The sequence below is a fragment of the Exophiala mesophila genome (genome assembly GCF_000836275.1).
Source record: "Exophiala mesophila strain CBS 40295 unplaced genomic scaffold supercont1.3, whole genome shotgun sequence".
Taxonomy (NCBI): domain Eukaryota; kingdom Fungi; phylum Ascomycota; class Eurotiomycetes; order Chaetothyriales; family Herpotrichiellaceae; genus Exophiala; species Exophiala mesophila.
Window position 1 is genome coordinate 4,907,988 of NW_015622506.1, and position 19,019 is coordinate 4,927,006.

The following is a 19,019-nucleotide window of genomic DNA, read 5'->3' on the forward strand; positions in this document are numbered from 1 at the left end:
ACAGTACTTACTCTATCGTTCTATCTCCTGCTTCCAACCGGACAAAGAATCTTCCAACATTTACAACGCGATCGGTAAGAATGTTGAGCTTCTTCTAGAATAACGACAGAGACCATGTTCTGGGTAGGTAGACTACAGTGCGTGCAACAGTCAAAACCTCATTCCTCTGTACCGTAGGTAACTTCAGAGTTGATAATACAGAGACCCCACATGAAACAATACAAAAGGACAACTCTACTGACCCATAAGGTACCTTTGAATATACTTTTGCGGACTTTAGTGTATCCCGTTCCTCATTGCATACCCAAACTCAAAAATTCCGTCTATTCAAGTGACACACCGCGGAGCTTTGGCTCATGCAATGGGATCTCGGTGTGTCACCGTCCCCCCCCCCCCCCTCGACGACGTTGGCTCGGGGTTCACGGTCTTGGAGAAGTTTTATGCGCTAATCATGTGGGCAAGGGAAAAGATTTACATGAGCCATTTGCGGCCGTGTAGTGTGGATTCAGGTTCGATGATTTTCTCTGGTTGAGCCAGTCACGTTTGACACTATCGGGTGGATATGGTAGATGCTAGACATGTTGCTCTCTCTTTCGAGAAAGATCAAAGTCCAAGGACATGCTTTTTTCATAGTCGAGAAGCAGTGCGAGAATCTCGGAAAGTCAAGCAAATTCGTCAAAGTATGGCACTGACTGTCCTTCTCCGCGTGCTCAAGCTTTGTTTCGCTCTCGATTGCCCCTTTTGAGCCTAGCCTAGTTGTTTGAAGAACTCTATCTGTCACGGGGACGGCGACATGGATGAAGAGGTTGGATGGGAAAGTCGTGAAAGAATGACGAAGGAGTGTGGATGTGGTGAGAGACAAGAGGAGGACGATTGATTGATTGAGAGAGGGAGGTGACATGAGATGAACTGGAGTGAATTGGAATGGGAAAGAGACTGTCGTGGGACGATTGTTTACCTGAGTAGAGAGACTTTTGAATCGACTCTCAGACTGACTGACAGGTCAAGTGGTAGATGAACCCGTTCTTCGACTTAGGCACCATCAGGTTTATCAGGGCAAGATTTACACTGTGTAACCACCGTGATTCAAACATTCGCTATGTATTGTACTCATTCCTGTAGTGATCCTCGTAATCCATCCAAATTTTAATACCAGACCATATATTGAACAATGATCCATCCCGCTATGCAGATCTTCATGCTGTCATGCAGCTCTATAAAATTAAATTTCCCCCCAGCCCAATTCATCCTCTAATTTTCAGGCATCCTGTCGACCAAGTCGTCCAGGAAATGCCAGACCCGATCTTCCCACTCTCTCAAGTCTTCGTCGTCAAGAAGACCTTGTTCTCTCGCCATGCTTTTGTTGAACAGGGCTTTGGCATGCCCGATCTCCCCTTCTTTATCCCACCCAGCGTCCACTATACTGCGGGCGATGATCTTGTTCACCGGCGGCAGCGAGAAGTTGCAACACTCCAGGTCCAGTTTGGCCGTGTAGCCGTTGATGGATGTGACGCAGGAGTTGTTGACCGTCACACTCAATCTTCCACAACGGGGGCTGCTCTTGGTGATAGTGATGGGAGCCCCGTTGCCCTTGAATAGACCACTGAGGAGGCTTCCCATCACCACTGGTATTGAGCTCCGTTTTATCTTGATGACATAGTGGTAGGTGACGGTGATGGCGTTGAGGGTGCTGGTGGCTTCGAGGGTTTGTTGCTCACTCATGGTGAAGAGTTAAGCTTGGCGGGTTCGAGGTGAGTTGTGGTGAGGGTGGAGGTTGAGAATGAAGTGCTCCTTCTGAGCAACTGAGGGTCGGGAAGACGTAGAGGTGTGGGTGATTTGTCGACGGAGATGTTGCAGGAATCTGGCGTCCAGTTAACAAAAAAGATGCTTCCTATTGTATGCTGATCTGATGACAGGGTCCTGATGCTCAAGTTGTAGCAAGTGATGTCGACGTGTATGTATGCCTCTAGTATTGATGATATATAGAAAAAGAATGAACCACAAGTCACAAACTAAGGTAATAAGAGAGAATTTATAGTCTCATGGAGTATGGTGAGAGCAAGAACAAGAGCAAGAGCAACAGCATAGAGGAGCAAGGGCGACGGACTGATCGGACAAGGAAACAAAGGTGGATACAAGGCAAGGTCGATGGTGATGTTCATTATACACAAGGTTTGGAATTGTCCGGTTCACTCTTCTTCAAGTGAGGCCTAGCATGATGTAGCAAGCAACTATGCATACAAGAATGATTCAAGCTGAACCATAATATACGCTTTCAGGCTGGGTCATCCACCACCACTATCACCACCACTATCACCACCACTATCACCACCACTATCACCACCACCTAGTTCCTAAGCACCTCGTTAGATCTTCACAGAGGATTCAAGTGGAGCAGGGCAAGACTTATCTAAAAGGAAAAGTCATGCACAGCTCAAGAACCATAGCAGCATCCAGGAGCATGTGCACAACAAAGTGGATCGTTGCTCGTCCAAGGAAAACACGTTACAGAGCTCCACTGTCACACTCTGCCCCTCGACATGACTCCCACCCTCGATCCGTCGCTGTAAATGCACAAAAAGTTGTCATTTATCCTAGGCTGCTGGTTTCATCATGGCACCGCAATCAATCGTAGAACTTCCAGGGCACCTTATCATCAAGCCAGACCATCTTTGAACAATCTTGGTGGATGGCAAGTATAGAGTCAGACAAGCCAAAGCTTTGATCCTCACACGGGAGAGGTCCTGCCCTGGATACTTGTTTGGTCCAACCAACTCGACGGTGCAAATCAGGTAAGACTCGTAGAAGGTTTCGATGGAGAGGTTTCCACTACTTCAGATAGGGCCACGCAGAGACATGTCAGGCCAAAAAAAGGAGATGATTAAACTTCCATGATTTGACGACAAACTGTAGACTGTGGATCGAGAGGCGAGACACAAGCGGAGCCAGAGCGTTCAGTGTGCTGTATGTCAGTCTTCCGTAGGAGCAGGCAACAAAGTCTCGCAACAACGACTAAACAGAACAGTCAACGGACACCCCTACCGCAAATCGACATTCATTCCCTAACGCCTAATTTTGACCGTCAGCAAAACGACAGCATTCTTTCTGGCTGGTCGGATTTCCAGATCAAACTCAATGTCCAAGCCTCGCCAAAAGCGAGAATGATGCCTCTCTCAAGGGTAGTAAAGTAGTCTCAAGGACAAGATTTTGATTTCTCTTCCATTATGCCAATTGGCAAAGGCGAGGAGCATTTGCCAGTATTTCAGGCTAGGGCGCACAAACAACGTCGTAAAAAATCGCCCTCCTCCCATCCGAAAATGGGGGTCATCATGCTTCCAGAGATCCGAAGATCAAGGAGACACTGAATCGGCGCTCTCCTTTTCATTCATGATTAGACATGATTTGGATGATTGACGCGGTTGATCGGGATCTTCTTGAAGAAGTACACATCTCATAGCTGGCGCTGTGATGCGCGTTTGACGAGTGAGCTGTCCAGTAATGCAGGATACAGATACAGGAAAGAGTTGGAGAGGAATTTAGAAACATCAGATTCTAAGCATGCACAGAGCAACCGGCCGGAACAGACAGCATGGCGAGTGAAAAACCCATCGTTGGGAAGCCTTGACTTCTCATAGGAGACCTGGCTGTGACCTACATCAAGTTCACTTCCGGCCAGTGGATCTCTTCTGGTTATCAAGACCTCCCGACGAGTTCCATTGGTAGCCACGGATGTGTTCTGGGTTTGGCTCATAGGTGCTTCTCGGATCCAACATCGGTTCCTCTCTCTCATCTCGCTGCTCTGCGCTCATATCGGTCGAAACATCCCATATATGATCACGTATACTGTTCAGCATTGGAATGCCGACGCGTGGCTCTTCACGAACCGCTGACGCATGGCTATTCCGTCTTTTGATGTTCCACTTGAAACCTCTGAACGTCGAGGGCTTCCCTTTCCCTGTGCCCAGCACATCATGTCATCCTCACAGCCGAAGCCGGTAGATAACAGAGTTATGCAGGCACAGTTAATCGGGAATCGACAACTTCCCGCGAAACTTTGAACCGATGAGGTTTCTTAGGGTTACGTTCCGTTTGTCAATCCAACACTCGTCAAGAAAGGTTCGGTGGCCTTGACGAGACCATGCTGTGAGGCTCAGGCGGTGAACCAGTTATCAGAGTGAAGGCTCCAGGAGCTCGACCGGCAAACGGGAAACTGACGGGAGACTGGACTGTACAAGAGGGTGAGAGGGTGGTGGACAGAGGGTTTGAAGTGGAAGATTGGTTCCGAGAGTTCGATCGAATACGTGGCAAATTTGCTGAATTGTGGTACTTGGTATAGAGAGTAAGGGTCATGCAGAGAGCGTCAGAAGTGTCAAGTCTAAGCAGTTCTGTTTCAGTGGTTCTTGTTGTTAACCACGTCGATGCGATCGTCGAGTTTAGACGTTGAAGTTGAAGTCGATATGTACGGCGGATCATATTGACGCGTGAACGACGCGTCAGATATTGACCTTTCCAAATACGGTTAGCAGATTTTGCAACCACTTCAAATGGACATCAACAACATTTATCAGTTCGTTCATTGTGATCGTAGTAGAGTCAAGGTATTGATGACGAGATTTATGCTCTAGTAAATAATATAACCTTCATGGCTCTGGGATATATATCATGCACACGGGGAAATGCCCGGTTAATCCATTAAACACCATTGCTAACGAGAGCCTTTTGTCGTGGTGCTTCGTCAGGATTCTCCACATACCAAGAGAGATCACTGTCCTCTTGCATCTCCCATTCCGTGAAACCATTGCCCATAAATCGGAACGGATTAGGGCTGTTGTAAACAATATCGAAATCCTCCGCCCGGATGTCGCTGATCAAGCGGTGGAATAGAACCGCGCTACCTCCGAAAAGCGCAGTCACACGACCATCCACTCGGCCGCGTTTATACCAACTGCTGCATGATCCTGTCCAGACGAGGGTCTTGTGAATCTCATCGCCGTATCTGACAAAGGCATCCACGGCGGACTTTTTAGGCGCCACATATTTGATGTCCTCTGTTGCGATCTTCTTGATCATCTTAACAAAGTAGTCACCAGTCCAGTTGAGAGATTCAACTAGAGAGCCGTGGCCGCCGAGACAATTAGGACCCATCATGATAAAATAGTTAGGGAATCCATCCGTAGCAACGGAGAGGTAGGACTCAGGCTCCTTAGACCACTTTTGTGCAAGGTCGGCTCCATTCTGCCCAATCATCTCGAATTTGGGGACATGAGAAACATCAAAGCCCGTTGCACAAACAACTAGCGAAGCAAGAGTCAGTATTTGCGGAGGACGAGTATGTCAGAGGGAGTCCATGGCTTATTACTTACCGACATCGCACTCAAATGTTGTACCATCTGCCGTTTCCACCCCAGTTTCTGTGATCTTTGTGATTGCGCTCGATGTCAGACTACAGTTGGGCTTCAGGAAGGACTCGAGATAGCCTGGGCCAGGCGTCACACGACGACATCCTAGCTCCCACTTGGGGATCAACTGTTCACACAACACAGGGTCATGGTTGAGCTTTTCTGCCATCTGCTCAGCAGCGAGCTTCATGACGTTGTCATTCTGTTCTCCCTTGATGAACTGTGGTAAATTATGAGTCAGTCCATTCTCGCACAATTTCTGGGGAAGGTGGGAGCGTACCAAACGGAAAGCCTTGTTCGTTCGCGAAATGATGCCTTTTCGGTATTCTTTGTGCTTTTCCGGATCTCGATACCTCTCCTTCTCCTCTTCGGTGTAAGCAGGGTTCAAGTCGTCAGTGTCGCGACCGAGGTGTTTAGAGGCTGGCACTCGGTAGTAGACCCAGGCTGGTCCTCGAACAAAGTTTCTGACCGTCGTTCCAGGAAGGTTGGTCATTTGAGGGACGATCTGGATGCCCGAAGATCCGTTTCCAATCACTGCTATTCTCTTTCCAGAGTAGTCGTAGTTGTGATCCCACGCAGCAGAGTGGGTTACATGTCCCTTGAAGTCAGATAAACCAGGCACCTTGGGCCATGCAGGGTCACTGTCATCTAGTCAGATTGTCTCTGGAGTGTTGAAGTACACGTGAGAGAGTGGATGTGAATGAACTTACACTAGGACACCTTGTCCTGAGATGAGGATATCGCAGAACTCAACACGCTGCTTGCCCTCATGCTCAACCGTTACCTTCCATTGACCGGTTGCTTCCTGCCAGTGAGCAGACTTGACTCTCGTGTTGAGTTCAAGGTCACGGTCGAGATTCCACTTCTTCACCGTTCGCTTGATATAGTCTTCAATCGCGGCGCCACTGGCATAAAAGCGCTCCCAGTCTGGATTTGGGTCGAATGGAAAAGCCTAATCTGTCAGCATTCTCACGGGAACAGTTTTGCATGGCTTTAGACATACATAGATGTGTGAGGGTACGTCGCATTGCACACCGGGATATGTATTTACAAGCCATGTGCCACCCACATCACTGCGGGCCTCAAATATCTTGTGTTCGATGATATCTTGGAGTTCTGGAAATCGGTGTTGGAACTTGTGCGCGATCAATAAACCGGAAAAGCCAGCGCCAATGGTGATGACCTTGAGTTTCCTGGGTGTGAAAGCGAAGTCTGGGTTCAAGGGAATGGCATATTGGTCAATGTCGTGCGCGGCCTTTGCATCAACGCCGTTGGTGATTTCGTTGGCTTTGCCATTTGCCAGTACCTCGGGCAGGTGCTTTGTCTGAGGCGCATAAACCGCTGGAACTTCACCGTCTGAGATAGGAGGGGTTAGTTGGCCAGCAGACTCGATGAATGGTGCCATCGTATTTGATTCCCCGGACTCGGAGTGAAAGATCTGGGACAGCGCGTTCACCTCCTTCGATCAGCAGTTCGTGTTCTTGTTCGCAGCGTGGTATGTACAACTGTGTTGATGTCTGGAGTCTTGCTTGATGATTTTCTCAAATACTCGACATCAGAATAAGAGTGGTGAAGGAGATCGTTTTAGCCTTGCGTCAAAAGGATTGTGGCTCGGCATATGCACTTCTCAATTATCATGCAGGGTCATGGGCTTGTCCAGAACGGCAGCTCAACCCGGTATCAGGCCATCATGTATACAACACAGTGGAGACTGTCGGCAGTAGAGTCCTCTCATCCACCCTCAGTGGCAGTACAGGAGGAGAAATGGAGTGCTCCAGAGACTCCCCTTCTGCCTGTGAAGGCGAGAACCTTGTGCCGGAGCCCCTCAGTTGAACCGACCCGAAAGAATGAAGCCAAAGCGTTAAACTGGTCCATCAAGTGTTCCGCATTGGCAAAACACAAGGCAGCCGAAACAAATTACATGGAATCGTTGCATAGAGCAGTTGGAGATTGCTGTGGAATATGCGTATATGAAACTGCTACCGAAAACCGGGAATACGTTGCGGCATACTACTTTCGGTAACCGAAACAGCCGACATAGTAATTTAAAATACAGCCGAGACAAACGGACCCATCGCTAAACGAAAAAAGAAGACGTTGGAGACCCCAGAGACCTTTTCTCCATCCCAAGGTTTGCCTCTCCTCAAAGAACTCTCTGCCTCGAAGTATTACGACCAGAACTCCGTTTGCGGAGCTCTCGGATCCCCAGTCCATGTAGCAATGAGAGTAAGGTAGATTCGCTGAAAAACACTAAGTTGAGCCAATATCCTCGACCGAGGAGGCACACGAACCCTAGTCCTGCTATTATAAGCACGGGTTTGGTTTCCAACTCCGTTCGTTATAACAGCGAAAGTAAACGGGGTCGACGCGCCGAATCAATGACAGTATAATGTTAGACGATCTTGGGTCCTGGTTCAGAAAGCCTCCTTCACGCATATACTCTATCCTTGCAAGGACAACTGTCATACCTACTGTATGTTGTGACAAGTAAGAGGGCAGAAGGGCAATGAGACTACTTCAATGGCTTCGAGATCAAAAGGAAACACTCCTTCACGTTGCCAATCTGAGGGTAGTGCCCAGGTCGTAGGAAGCCCTCCGCATGTCAATTCCAGGAGACACTCGGGCCTTCGCGGGGTCAGTGGCCCCCCGAGTATTCCCCGATCTTTTTGGGTTCACGCGTGGAGGTCGAGTTTGCACTATCACTAGTAGCTTTCACACAAGTGCAACGGCGAATGTTGTATCCTCTGTCTACCAAAGAAGACTCCCATATCGTTGTCCTGAGCGTCAAGTATCGGTGTTCTATGATCAATGACTGAGTCGCAGTTCGAGCGATGTTAATCTAGACAGTGTTACGCATCTTCGTTTCGTTCAAGTACATCGGTAATGGCTGCGTCTGATTGGGTGCAGTTTTCTGGGCCACGACCAAAGCGAAAGAGAGCAGAACTCGCATGTGAGCTGTGCCATTCCAAAAAGGTACTTTTGAAATCCCCTTCAAATCCCTTAATGTCCACTGGAGTAATAAACGGCATTGTACAGATCAGATGCGATCTCCAAGCGCGAAGCGCAGATGGCCACAATGACTGCACGAATTGCAATTCAGGAAGCAAGCCTTGCCGGTATGATTTCTCAGACCACTTTATCAAACTCTGTTACAACGTACTGACTAGTGGAAGACCACGTTTATCCAAGCGAGAAAAGGCGCGACATGTTGATACCAATGGGGAGCCCGCGATCTACAGTCCCTCACATGATGAGACCACCGACATGTATGCTTTGGACGTTGGGACGATTAGTACCCTCGCCGGAAATCAAAGGCAGGTCGCAAACCACAATACCAACAACCAAAGCGTGGGCACGAGCCCAGATATAGTCATACCTCCAGCGATGCCCCATCTGAGAAGTGAAGGCTTATACTCGAGACACACGCCACTCATCAATTCTAATTCGACGACCCTGGAAAGCCCCAACCAAGGACGAACCGAGAGAGCATCTATCGTATCCAATGATGCCTCGCAGAACTGGAGAGCGTCAGAGGCAAGCCCAACTCGATACGTGGTCGATCCTGGATTCATACGTGTCTATGGCCCCGAGCATGACGACGATGCCAGGAATCAAGCGATGTTAGCCCGGAAAGTGCCCAATCTCCTCGATGTCTCCCAGCCATATCTCCAGCAAAGTTTCGCCGAGACCTACTTTGAGTATTGTTACACCTGGTGTCCGGTACTCGATAAAGGGACTTGGGAAGAGGAGTTGTTGCAGTCGCCTCTTCTGGACAATGCACTGGCATTGCTAGGCAGCCACGTTAAGCCTCCTATGATCCCTCATGCTGGCACGGAGTCATATTATGACAGGGCTAGAAGGCGCTTCTACGACGATGAAGAACCAGACCTGATCACGTCGCTTAAAGCAGTCTTGTTGTTCTACTGGTGGTCGCCTCGACCGCCGTCCCTCGTCCACCGACATTCCTCATGGTGGTGGACCTCTGTCGTCATCCGCCATGCGCAGCAGGCAAACTGGCATCGAGAAACCGAAGCAGAGCTTGCAAACCCTACTCCAGCAGTGCGCACTCGCAGGAAAATATGGTGGACGGCTTTTGTGAGTTGTATTCTGATGCTGGGTACTGCTCTCCTTACTAACGCCTCACAGGCCCGAGAACGGCTCACAGCAATCTGCCAGGCAAAGCCCTGCATCATTGACCCTGAAGATTGTAATATTCCAGCACCGACGTTGGATGATTTCCCTGATCTTGAGGATAAGACCAAAGCAGAGGTCTTCATCCAATGGATCAAGTTGTGTTCCATCATTGGAAAGACATCGAAGTATCTCTGGACAACATCCAACTCGCCTTCGGCTTCCTTCCCAGTCCATGTTGGCAAAGAGCTCATCGACTGGGTTCGTTCCCTCCCTCCTCACCTCCAGCTCCCAATAGGCTCATCCCACACCACGAATTACAATCGTGATGTTCATCTGTTACACCTCCCATATCTCACCTTAATCATCGTTCTCTACCTCAAGCGTTCTTCGACACAATCACTTCCGCAGGCTCTTCCGCCCGCTACCCTAGCTGCAACTTGCATCACGCGCATCCTCAAAGATGTCTTGGTCAGGAGCGAATCGCGGTATTTGATGGCCATCACATGTTGGTATTCCGGAATGGCATTTATTGCTTTGCTGCAGGCATCACGCAACCAGTCTCTCAAGCTAGGCGCCGAAGCAGACCTAGATGTCCTCGATCTGACTGTGAAGCAACTCAAGACTATGTGGGGAACTGCCAACATGATCGAGAGTGGCTTTGAAAGGTTGCGAGCTAGTACAAATTCTCAGCGAAGTGCAACGGACGCTGACAGCCTTGGAACTGGCGAAGTTGGCCGAGATGGACTGACAGAATTGCAAACAGGCTCTGATGAGGCCGTGATGCACGATGACATTGATTGGATGAATTACTTTCCATTCGTTACCGCCGACACCAGTGCGGTTGCTGAGAGAATTTTGGCCCAGCAGAGTGTTGACCTTTTCCCATTCGATGACTTTGGCGACACTTCGATGCTACAATTCCAGGATCTCTTCGAAGGCATTGAGAATTGGACAGACCCCAAGCTCTTCATGTGATTTGGGCTTCAGGTCAAACTGGTCACACGGGCTTGCGGGTGCGTAGAGCCTTTTCAGATCTTGGGCCCGGAAGCCGTTCTGCGGTTCTTCTCGAGGTCGCGAAGCAGTCTCCGCAAGATCTTGCCTGAGGGGGACTTTGGAATAGCGTCAAGGAACTCAACGCCTCCTGTGATCCATTTGAATCGTGCCTTTTCTTTTTGCACGTACTCCAAGATATCCTTTCTTAGCTCTTCGTCGGTGTTCCCGGAGGCTAAGGCTGCTTGTGACTTGACGACGTATGCTTTCGGGACCTCACCGGATCTGGCATCGGGTACTGAGGTTACAGCACAATCGGAAATGGCTGGGTGGTTCAGGAGACAAGCTTCAAGCTCTGCCGGTGCCACTTGGTTGCCCTGTGGTCGTGTTGGTTAGCCGGCATAATTCAGAGGATTTGCATCAGGCGGAGCACCGCGGATTCTGCATCGACTTACCTTGACTTTGATCAATTCTTTTATTCGGTCCACAATCCAAAGATGTGCATTCCCACTGTTGGGCGCCAGTCTGAATTCACCCTTGTCGCCAGTTCGCAGAAATCGACCTTGGGGCAAGTCGACAAAAGTCTCCTTTGTCGCCTTTTCGTTCCCGAGATATCCGAGTACTACAGCAGGTGATTTCACAAGAATCTCTCCTGCTTCATCGTATGCAGAGATTATTTTTCCGGTCTCCGTGTCTTGGAGGATCGCTTCCCACCCGGGAATCAGCACCCCGGAGGACCCAGGCCATATGTCACTGGGGTCGGTAGAGGACACTACGGTGCAGCTTTCTGTCAGCCCATATGCCTGACGGATTTTCCATGAGGGGTGCCGACGATTAAGCTCGTCGGTAATCTCCTTAGCCAGAGGTGCAGCGCCGCAGAAGATTTGCCGGACTGAGCTCATATCATATTTTTGCAGCAGGTCAGGGTTGTTGGCCATAGTGATGGTGATTGGCGGTACGAGATATAGCGTGCTGATCTTGTATGTTGCAATGGCATTGAGGAAGCTTTTCAGTTCAAAGTTGGGCAGGATCACCACTTGATCTCCACGATAAGTCGATGCGTGGGCGATGATGACTAGCCCATATATATGAGATTGTGGCAGAAGTCCGAGAGCAACATCTCGATATGTTGAACCAATCTGTGCACGACTAGACTTCTCGAACAGAGTAGTTTGAAGCGTGTTTGTTATTACATTGCGGTGAGAGATCATGACGGCTTTCTGTTCCCGTCAGTCATTCACCAGGCTTAGAAAGCAGCGGTTGGGACCATGTGGGAGATGACTTACGGGAAGACCTGATGTTCCGCTAGAATAGCATAAAAATGCCGTCTGTCGTGCTCCTTGCCCTTTTGTCCATCGTAGGGGTTCTAAGTCGGCCAGTTGTCCACCTTCGTTGATCAGCTGTTCGAGGCTCTTGTACTGGGTTGACGTTGTATGTCCTGGCATGTCACAAAGAAATATTCTGTGCGTAGGTATACCTGCCAATCTGGCAGCCTCCAATGCCGTAGGGAGAAGTGGCATAACCGTGAAAAGAGCCTTGCATTTCGAGTACACCAACTGATGTCGAAGCTCTTGAACAGAATATGCTGCATTTGCTGGAGATGATATACCGTTGACACGGTGGATAGCCCAGTTAAGAGTCATAATGTCAATCTCGTGAAAGTCAGCAGAGTTGATCCAACACCAACATTGTCACGCATGGACGACGCTAATACTTACTGTATTCAATGCAAAGATCCCGACGACTTTGTCGTACTCGGTCCCCTCGTTGACGTTCCATCCCAGCTCCCTGGATAACGCCCTGGCAAGGAGATCGACCCTCTTCTTCTGGTCCACGGCAGATATACTCCTACCAGTGAGACCACAGGTGAAAGCATCTTTGGACTGTGACATTGGTGATCTTCCATACCGCTCGTCAAATACAAAATCACATAGCGCGACATCGTCAGGGATCTGAGACTCCTCCAACGAGGGAAGATACGATGGAGAACGGAAAGTCATGGTGGAACCGCAGTCAATTTGAAATTTGCTTAGAGAGGCCAATGAAGGACTGAAGACAGTGTATATTGGATAACGTGAGAATGGGATTGTATATATTATTTCACCTTTCACATGCGAAATCGTATCCAGAGCCAACGGTATCCACTTTCCGGTACAGCGACGAAATTCTCCGTCTCGAGGTGGTCCAACAAAACCTGTCTTGATCTCCCCTGATACCAATAGATCTTGATCTATAACCAGAACACGTGTGGATACTCTTCGCCTGTGTTGATGGACTTTGGGTTTACCCGAAATACGTAATCCGAGCTGCGTGGACCGGTGCGAAACATCGGTCTTTGTTGTGCCGACTCTGCCGGCAGGTTTCTCGGCAGTGACACCCTAGGTCTAACGTCAGATTATCAACATCAGCCGATGATTGATCGTGCTGTCGTTGTGAAGAGACGGATTCAACATGACAACGATTTACATGCAGTGAAGGCAAGAACACATGCGAACGTTGTGCAGACTAAGAGATGGCAGATTTCTCAGAGTATGGCGTACCCAGCGAAGAATGGAAAATTCTTGCGGCGACTCTTCCTAGTCCAGCGAAGACACTCAGCCTTGAGGGTTTGAGGGAGAGTACAAATGCTACCAGAGAAGAGTCCGCACGCGCACAAATGGCATCTCTAATCTCGGAAGTGGCTTTGGCAGACCATACTATCACCATGCGAGATAATTATCCCCTCGAAGCGCGGACATACAGACCAACCAAGGCCAAAAGCGACGAAAATCTCCCAATCTACATCCATTTCCATGGAGGAGGATTCTATTTTGGTACACTGAGTTCTGAGGATGCCATTTGCTCACGGATTGCGATAAACACAGGTGTTGTTGTTCTAAACGTCAATTATCGACATGCCCCGGAATACCCTTACCCTGTTGCGTGGAACGACAGTGAAGACGCGTTGGACTGGGCCTCACGAAATTCAGAAACATTCAAAGGTGACAAGTCGAGAATTATAGTAGGTGGCATCTCGGCAGGCGGGTGGCTATCCGCCTCTCTGACTTTGACAAATCTCCGGAGAAATCCAGAAGACAGGGTCAAGATCATCGGTCAAGTACTGATGATTCCCGCAACTGTGTATTATGACTGTCGAGAGTCGCAGTTGAAGTTGCTCAAGGACCCTGGAGTTTCTTCGTATAAACAAAACGAGTTTGCACCCGTCCTATCCTTGGAACGAGTCAAACAATTTAACGGACTGCTTCGTATCACAAATCCTGATCCCAGTGATCTCCGCCTAAACCCCGGACTAGCGAGCCCCAAAGAGGTGCAAAGTCTACCGCCGACAACATTTGGTATCGCTGGATCAGATCCCCTGAGAGATGAGGGCTTGCTGTATGCAAAGTATCTGACAGAAAATGGGTAGGTCAGCCTTCATCATCCGCCGGATACATCACTGACTTGTGGCCGTTTCAAGCGTTCCCACCAAAACCAATTTGTTCAAGGGTGTTCCCCATGGGTTCCGAAGATTTGGCGATAAACTGTCTGCATGCAAACATTGGGATCGGGTGATGGAAGAGGGAATTCAGTGGGCACTGACAGATCCTCCGGCCTTGGAAGAGTTCAAGATTCACGCGTTCTGAGCTAGGTGCCTAGAAAGATTCCATCAAATGCAAGCTCTTCCACAATATTCTGTTTGAATGATCCAAGTCTCGAGAGAAATACCATTTTCAAGTGACCACTGGTCATGCGATTTAACTCTATGGCGCTACAAAGTACTGATATCATGATAAGTCAAAGTCTACATAACCTCTATCCGCAACACCTTGTGCTAGAGCCCTGTATCCTGGGGCCGGACCATTATATCGAGCAATGATACGCTTCTGTTTATGCTTGACGTTCTTATTAACACCTGTCATCCAGGAGTCAACGTCATTTGCCAGAAGACCAACGGCGCACTTGTGGACATGATCGGTCCAATCTAGCACACCTTGAGTGGTCGCGTTAATCCGAGTAATATTGTTGTCTCGGCAGAACTTGATGCAGTCTGCAGTCCAGTTGACAGCGTACTCAACGCTTCGTGGAATGTTGCCGAACATCTGGTGAGGTCCCAAGATCATCATCATATTCGGGAAGTTGTGCACGAGGAGACCAAGTTGGGTCCTTGGACCCTCAGCCCATGTGTCCATGATTTTCTCGCCACCAACACCTTGAAAGTCGATCGCTGTAAATGCGCCCGTCACCGCGTCAAAGCCTGTTGCGTAGATCAAGATGTCAAGTTCGACCTCTTCTCCGCTCTTTGTCTTCACTCCCTTCTCTGTGATTCTCTCGATAGGATCTTCGGAGATATCCTTGAGTTTGACATTGGGCTGATTATAAACCTCGAAGTAGAAAGTCTCGAGTGGTAATCGTTTGGTACCAAAGCCGTGGTTCTTTGGGATGAGCTTCTCAGCAACTTCAGGGTCGTGCACCCGTTGGCGGATTTTGTTGGCAAAGAACTCGCTGACCTCCGCGTTGGCCTCTTTATCAAAGGCACAATCGCCAAAGATACCCAGGACTTTGGCAAAGCCCGGCTTGGCATAGACTTCTTCTAAGAACGCTAAGCGTTCTTCTTTGGATAGAGACATCGTCTTCCTTGGGTCGGCCTTGTGAATGAAGCAGGAATATGACTCGTTGCATTTCTTGAAGATCTCTGGATATTGCTTTCGAATCTCGGCCATCTCCTCAGCACTGATCTTGGAGTTGTGTAGTGGCGCCGCCCAATTCGGTTGTCGTTGGAACACTGTGAGGTGACCAACCGTCTTTGCGATTTCCTGGATGGTTTGGATGGCGGTAGCTCCTGTTCCAATAATACCCACTCGTTTGCCTTCTAGCGAAACATCATCTCGCCAGCGAGACGTGTGCATTCCAATGCCTTTGAAGTCATTGACTCCAGGAATATCGGGAAGCGTGGCTTGGTTAAGCAGGCCCATGGCTGTGATGAGGAATCTTGACGTATAAACCTTCCCAGCATCGTCGGTGAGCTGCCAGTACCTGCCGTCATCCTGCCAATGAGCAGAAGTGATCTGCGTGTTGAATTGAATATCTCGCTCCAAGTCAAACTTCTTGCTGACGTATTGACAATATTTCAATGTTTCAGGCTGGGGTGAAAAATGTTCTGTCCAATTCCACTCATCCAAAAGTTCCTTGGACCAGGAATATTGGTATGACCAACTCTCAGAATCAAACCTTGCACCTGGATAGCGATTCCTGTCGCCACAGATGTCAACAAAATGCACTGGTAAGGCCTGCAGACATCTTGACTTACCAGAACCACGTGCCTCCAACCCCCGACCCAGCTTCGATCACCCTTGTCCTTAGACCGAGTTCTCTCATTTTCACCAGCGAGTACATGCCGCTCAAGCCGGCGCCAATGACAATGACATCGTAATCTAGTCCAAGATTGCCCTCTTGAAAGGACGGCACCTCGATACTGCCCATTGTTGCAATTATTTTCCAATTTTCCAAACAATGCGACTCCAGATGTTGAAGGTTAATCGTACACCGACAAGAGATAGAATCGCTGAGTGTCAAATGCTTCAATCATAGATGGAGTCGATGCTCATTTGATGTCGTTTGTTTTCAATTGCTTGTTATCGGCTTGCATGTGATCAATGCGGAATTCTCTTCGAAATCTCCTGGGGTGAAAGGGGCCACGATCCGACTTCCGAGAGAGGTGACATTGAAGGGCGCCGGCAGCCCATTTTAGGTGTACCGTGGTTGCCGATGCCCCGCACATCCTGTGGGTAATGTCTTCCCACGACCTCTCATAGAGGCATCCCGAGCTCGGTAAGAAAAGTTCCCCGCGTGGATACTATGGTGGCAACTTGGCAATCGCTTCATGAGAAAATCCCCCATGGCACGCTCCACAAGATTGAGCCGGTCGGATGAAGCTCGGTGCGCCTTCATGGTTGGACCCCTCAGAACGTGCAACGGTTGCAACTACGCGAAGAGAGCGCGAAAGTGAGACTTTATCTGGACATGAAAGGCCAGACTTTGAAGACCAAACACCTGACATCTTGTTCGAGCCTACTGAAAAACCTAAACAATACACCAGCTGGACTGGCATCAAAGTGAAACAGTCAACATGCCTCTACCAAAATATCAATACACTGGTCCTGTTGACCACACAGTTGTCCCCGATGTATCAAAAGTCAAGGGCAAATCTGTCATCATCACTGGTGGTGCTAATGGCATGGGCGAGACAATGGTCCGCTCCTTCGCTAAAGCTGGTGCCTTTGTCACAATTGCCGACCTTCACCCCCGCGGTGTCGAGTTGGAAAAGGAATTGAATGCCTCGGGGTTCACAACAGTCTTCGTGAAATGCGATATCCGGAGCTGGGAGGACCAGATTAATATGTTCGAAACTGCCAAGTCTAAAAGTCCAAGCAACAGTGTGGACATCGTCATTGCAAATGCAGGAATCAGCAGAAGCTCGGGAGATAGCCTCTGGAGACTGGACGGTATGATAATTCCTACTATGGAAATTTATGCACTGATCCATGTTAGATCCCAATGGTGAACCTGAGAAACCTGACTTGAACATCGTTCGCGTCAACATCGACGGCACTTTCTATACCTGGAAACTAGCCGTTCACTACTTCCGCAAACAGCCAGAGACAGATGATCGCGATCGCTGCTTTATCATCACGGGAAGCATGGTGGCATGGATTGACTCACCGGTAATTTGGCATTGATTTATCAAGTGATCAAGTGCTTGTCAGGCTGACATTGAGGCTTTCTAGGGCAACTGGGAATACACAGCAACCAAATACGGCCTACGAGGATTCATGCGTACTGCCCGACGTTCAAGTTGGGAGCAAGGTATCCGGATCAACTATGTGGCACCTTGCTGGATCAAGAGCGCCATTCGTACTAAAGAGTACGAACAATGGCTTTTGGATCACGGGGTTGACTTCGGAGAGCAGGAAGACTGCGCTGGCTGTATGATGAGAATTGCTTGCGACAAATCAATCAACGGTTGGTGACTCACTTCCTATCCCCATGACCGAGACTAATGTGAATCAACAGGTCGTTCTCTGATGATCACACCAAGATCAGTTGCAAAGGAGGGTTTCATGGATGTCGACAAGGAGGATTACGTCGAGAATGACTACTTCAAGAAGACGCAAGAGGCTCAACTCGTAATTATCGAAGACAAGTGGCGCGATGACTACAAAGTCCGAGTATATAAGGATTAAATACCTGGTCTAGAGGCATAGTTCATAGACCCGAATTGGACCACTCTTAGACTCTAATCAAGAGACTTCATACGTGTTAAAAGCTGAACCCATCCAGCTGTAAGTCTCTGGTCCTAAGGATCAATTTTCCAGTAGAAGCCATGTCCTTTAAATGCTTATGGATAAAGATCATTAGACAACAAGAGGCGGTTGACCAAATATCAATTTGCGTTCTCCTCGGCCAATCGGCGGCGCGGTTTGAAGTTACCGAGAGGGGAAACTGAAATTGATATCTCCAATATATGTATACGTGGGATGTCAACATCCAGCTTCTCCGATTTACTTTCATCATTCAACTAGTTACTGCATAGGTGGATTATAAGCACCAAAAAAATTCCAAGAACGAAACCTTTTTGACGTACAAGTCACCATGACATCTTCTATTCCTAAGACAATGAAAGCTTGGCGGAAGCACAGGGGGACTTTCGAACCCGTAAGAACCGATAAATGTGAAGCATGAATTTGGCGCTGATTTGGTTTAGTTGTGGGAGGAAGTCCCAGTGCCATCGACGCCGAAGACTGGATTTCTTTGCAAAATGTTGGCTTCAGGAGGTATGCTGGGACCGCCCCAGCTGGGGTCATAGACTCACTCTCTTCCAGTCTGCAACAGCGATCACTCGCTTTTAACAAACGACAAGCAGAGACCGTGGTTCCAAGAAAAGTACATTTTGGTAATGCAGTGACGTCGTACTTTAAGCTCGACTACTTACGTCTCGGTTAGGGACACGAGGGTTGCGGGGAGATCGTCAGCATCGGCGAAGGGGTCACTGATCCTAGGTTCAAGATCGTAAGTGAGATCTGAGCGAGAGGATTATCGTGCAGTCTTTATCTTACGTGTTCGTTAGGGAGACAAAATTGCTATGCTTGCAGTTCCAGGATGTGGCAGCGATACATGCTCGGAATGTTCCAGGGATTTACCCCAGCTCTGTCCCCATGGTCATCACTCTGGGATCGGGCAGGACGGATTCTACGCTCCATATGCAGTGATTGACGTGAGAGGCGCCGTGCCATTGCCACCGGGCGTGACACCTCAACAGGCGGCCGTGGCAACTGATGCTGTCACAACAGCTTACCACGCCATTACTCGCCGGGCAGAAGTCAAGGCTAGCGAGACAGTCTTCCTCTTCGGCCTAGGAGGACTGGGTTTCAACGCCCTACAGATCATTCACCGCATCGGAGCCCGGGTGATTGTGTCTGACACTAGACAGGAACGACTGGATGCTGCTGCCGAGTTGGG

At 49.0% G+C, this 19,019-nt stretch overlaps 4 protein-coding genes across 4 annotated transcripts; 1 reads left to right on the plus strand and 3 right to left on the minus strand.

Annotated features, from left to right (window-relative positions):
• Positions 1-1,251: 1,251 nt before the first annotated feature.
• On the minus strand, positions 1,252-1,722 carry PV10_05232 (uncharacterized protein; the record flags this gene model as incomplete). Its single annotated transcript, XM_016369862.1, has 1 exon — positions 1,252-1,722. One exon carries the CDS (start codon positions 1,720-1,722, stop codon positions 1,252-1,254), a length of 471 nt encoding a protein of 156 aa, XP_016225650.1.
• Positions 1,723-3,396: 1,674 nt separating this feature from the next.
• PV10_05233 (uncharacterized protein) lies at positions 3,397-4,403 on the minus strand. Its single transcript, XM_016369863.1, has one exon. The coding sequence runs from the start codon at positions 3,788-3,790 to the stop codon at positions 3,452-3,454; it is 339 nt and encodes a 112-aa protein (XP_016225651.1). The 5' UTR covers positions 3,791-4,403; the 3' UTR covers positions 3,397-3,451.
• Positions 4,404-14,287: 9,884 nt separating this feature from the next.
• Positions 14,288-15,983, minus strand: PV10_05234 (uncharacterized protein; the record flags this gene model as incomplete). The annotated part of the gene is made up of 2 exons (XM_016369864.1): positions 14,288-15,752; positions 15,811-15,983. The coding sequence occupies 2 exons, from the start codon at positions 15,981-15,983 to the stop codon at positions 14,288-14,290; spliced, it is 1,638 nt and encodes a 545-aa protein (XP_016225652.1).
• Positions 15,984-16,405: 422 nt separating this feature from the next.
• Positions 16,406-17,769, plus strand: PV10_05235 (uncharacterized protein). The gene is made up of 4 exons (XM_016369865.1): positions 16,406-17,005; positions 17,052-17,224; positions 17,288-17,522; positions 17,574-17,769. Exons 1-4 carry the CDS (start codon positions 16,630-16,632, stop codon positions 17,741-17,743), a joined length of 954 nt encoding a protein of 317 aa, XP_016225653.1. The 5' UTR covers positions 16,406-16,629; the 3' UTR covers positions 17,744-17,769.
• Positions 17,770-19,019: the final 1,250 nt, after the last annotated feature.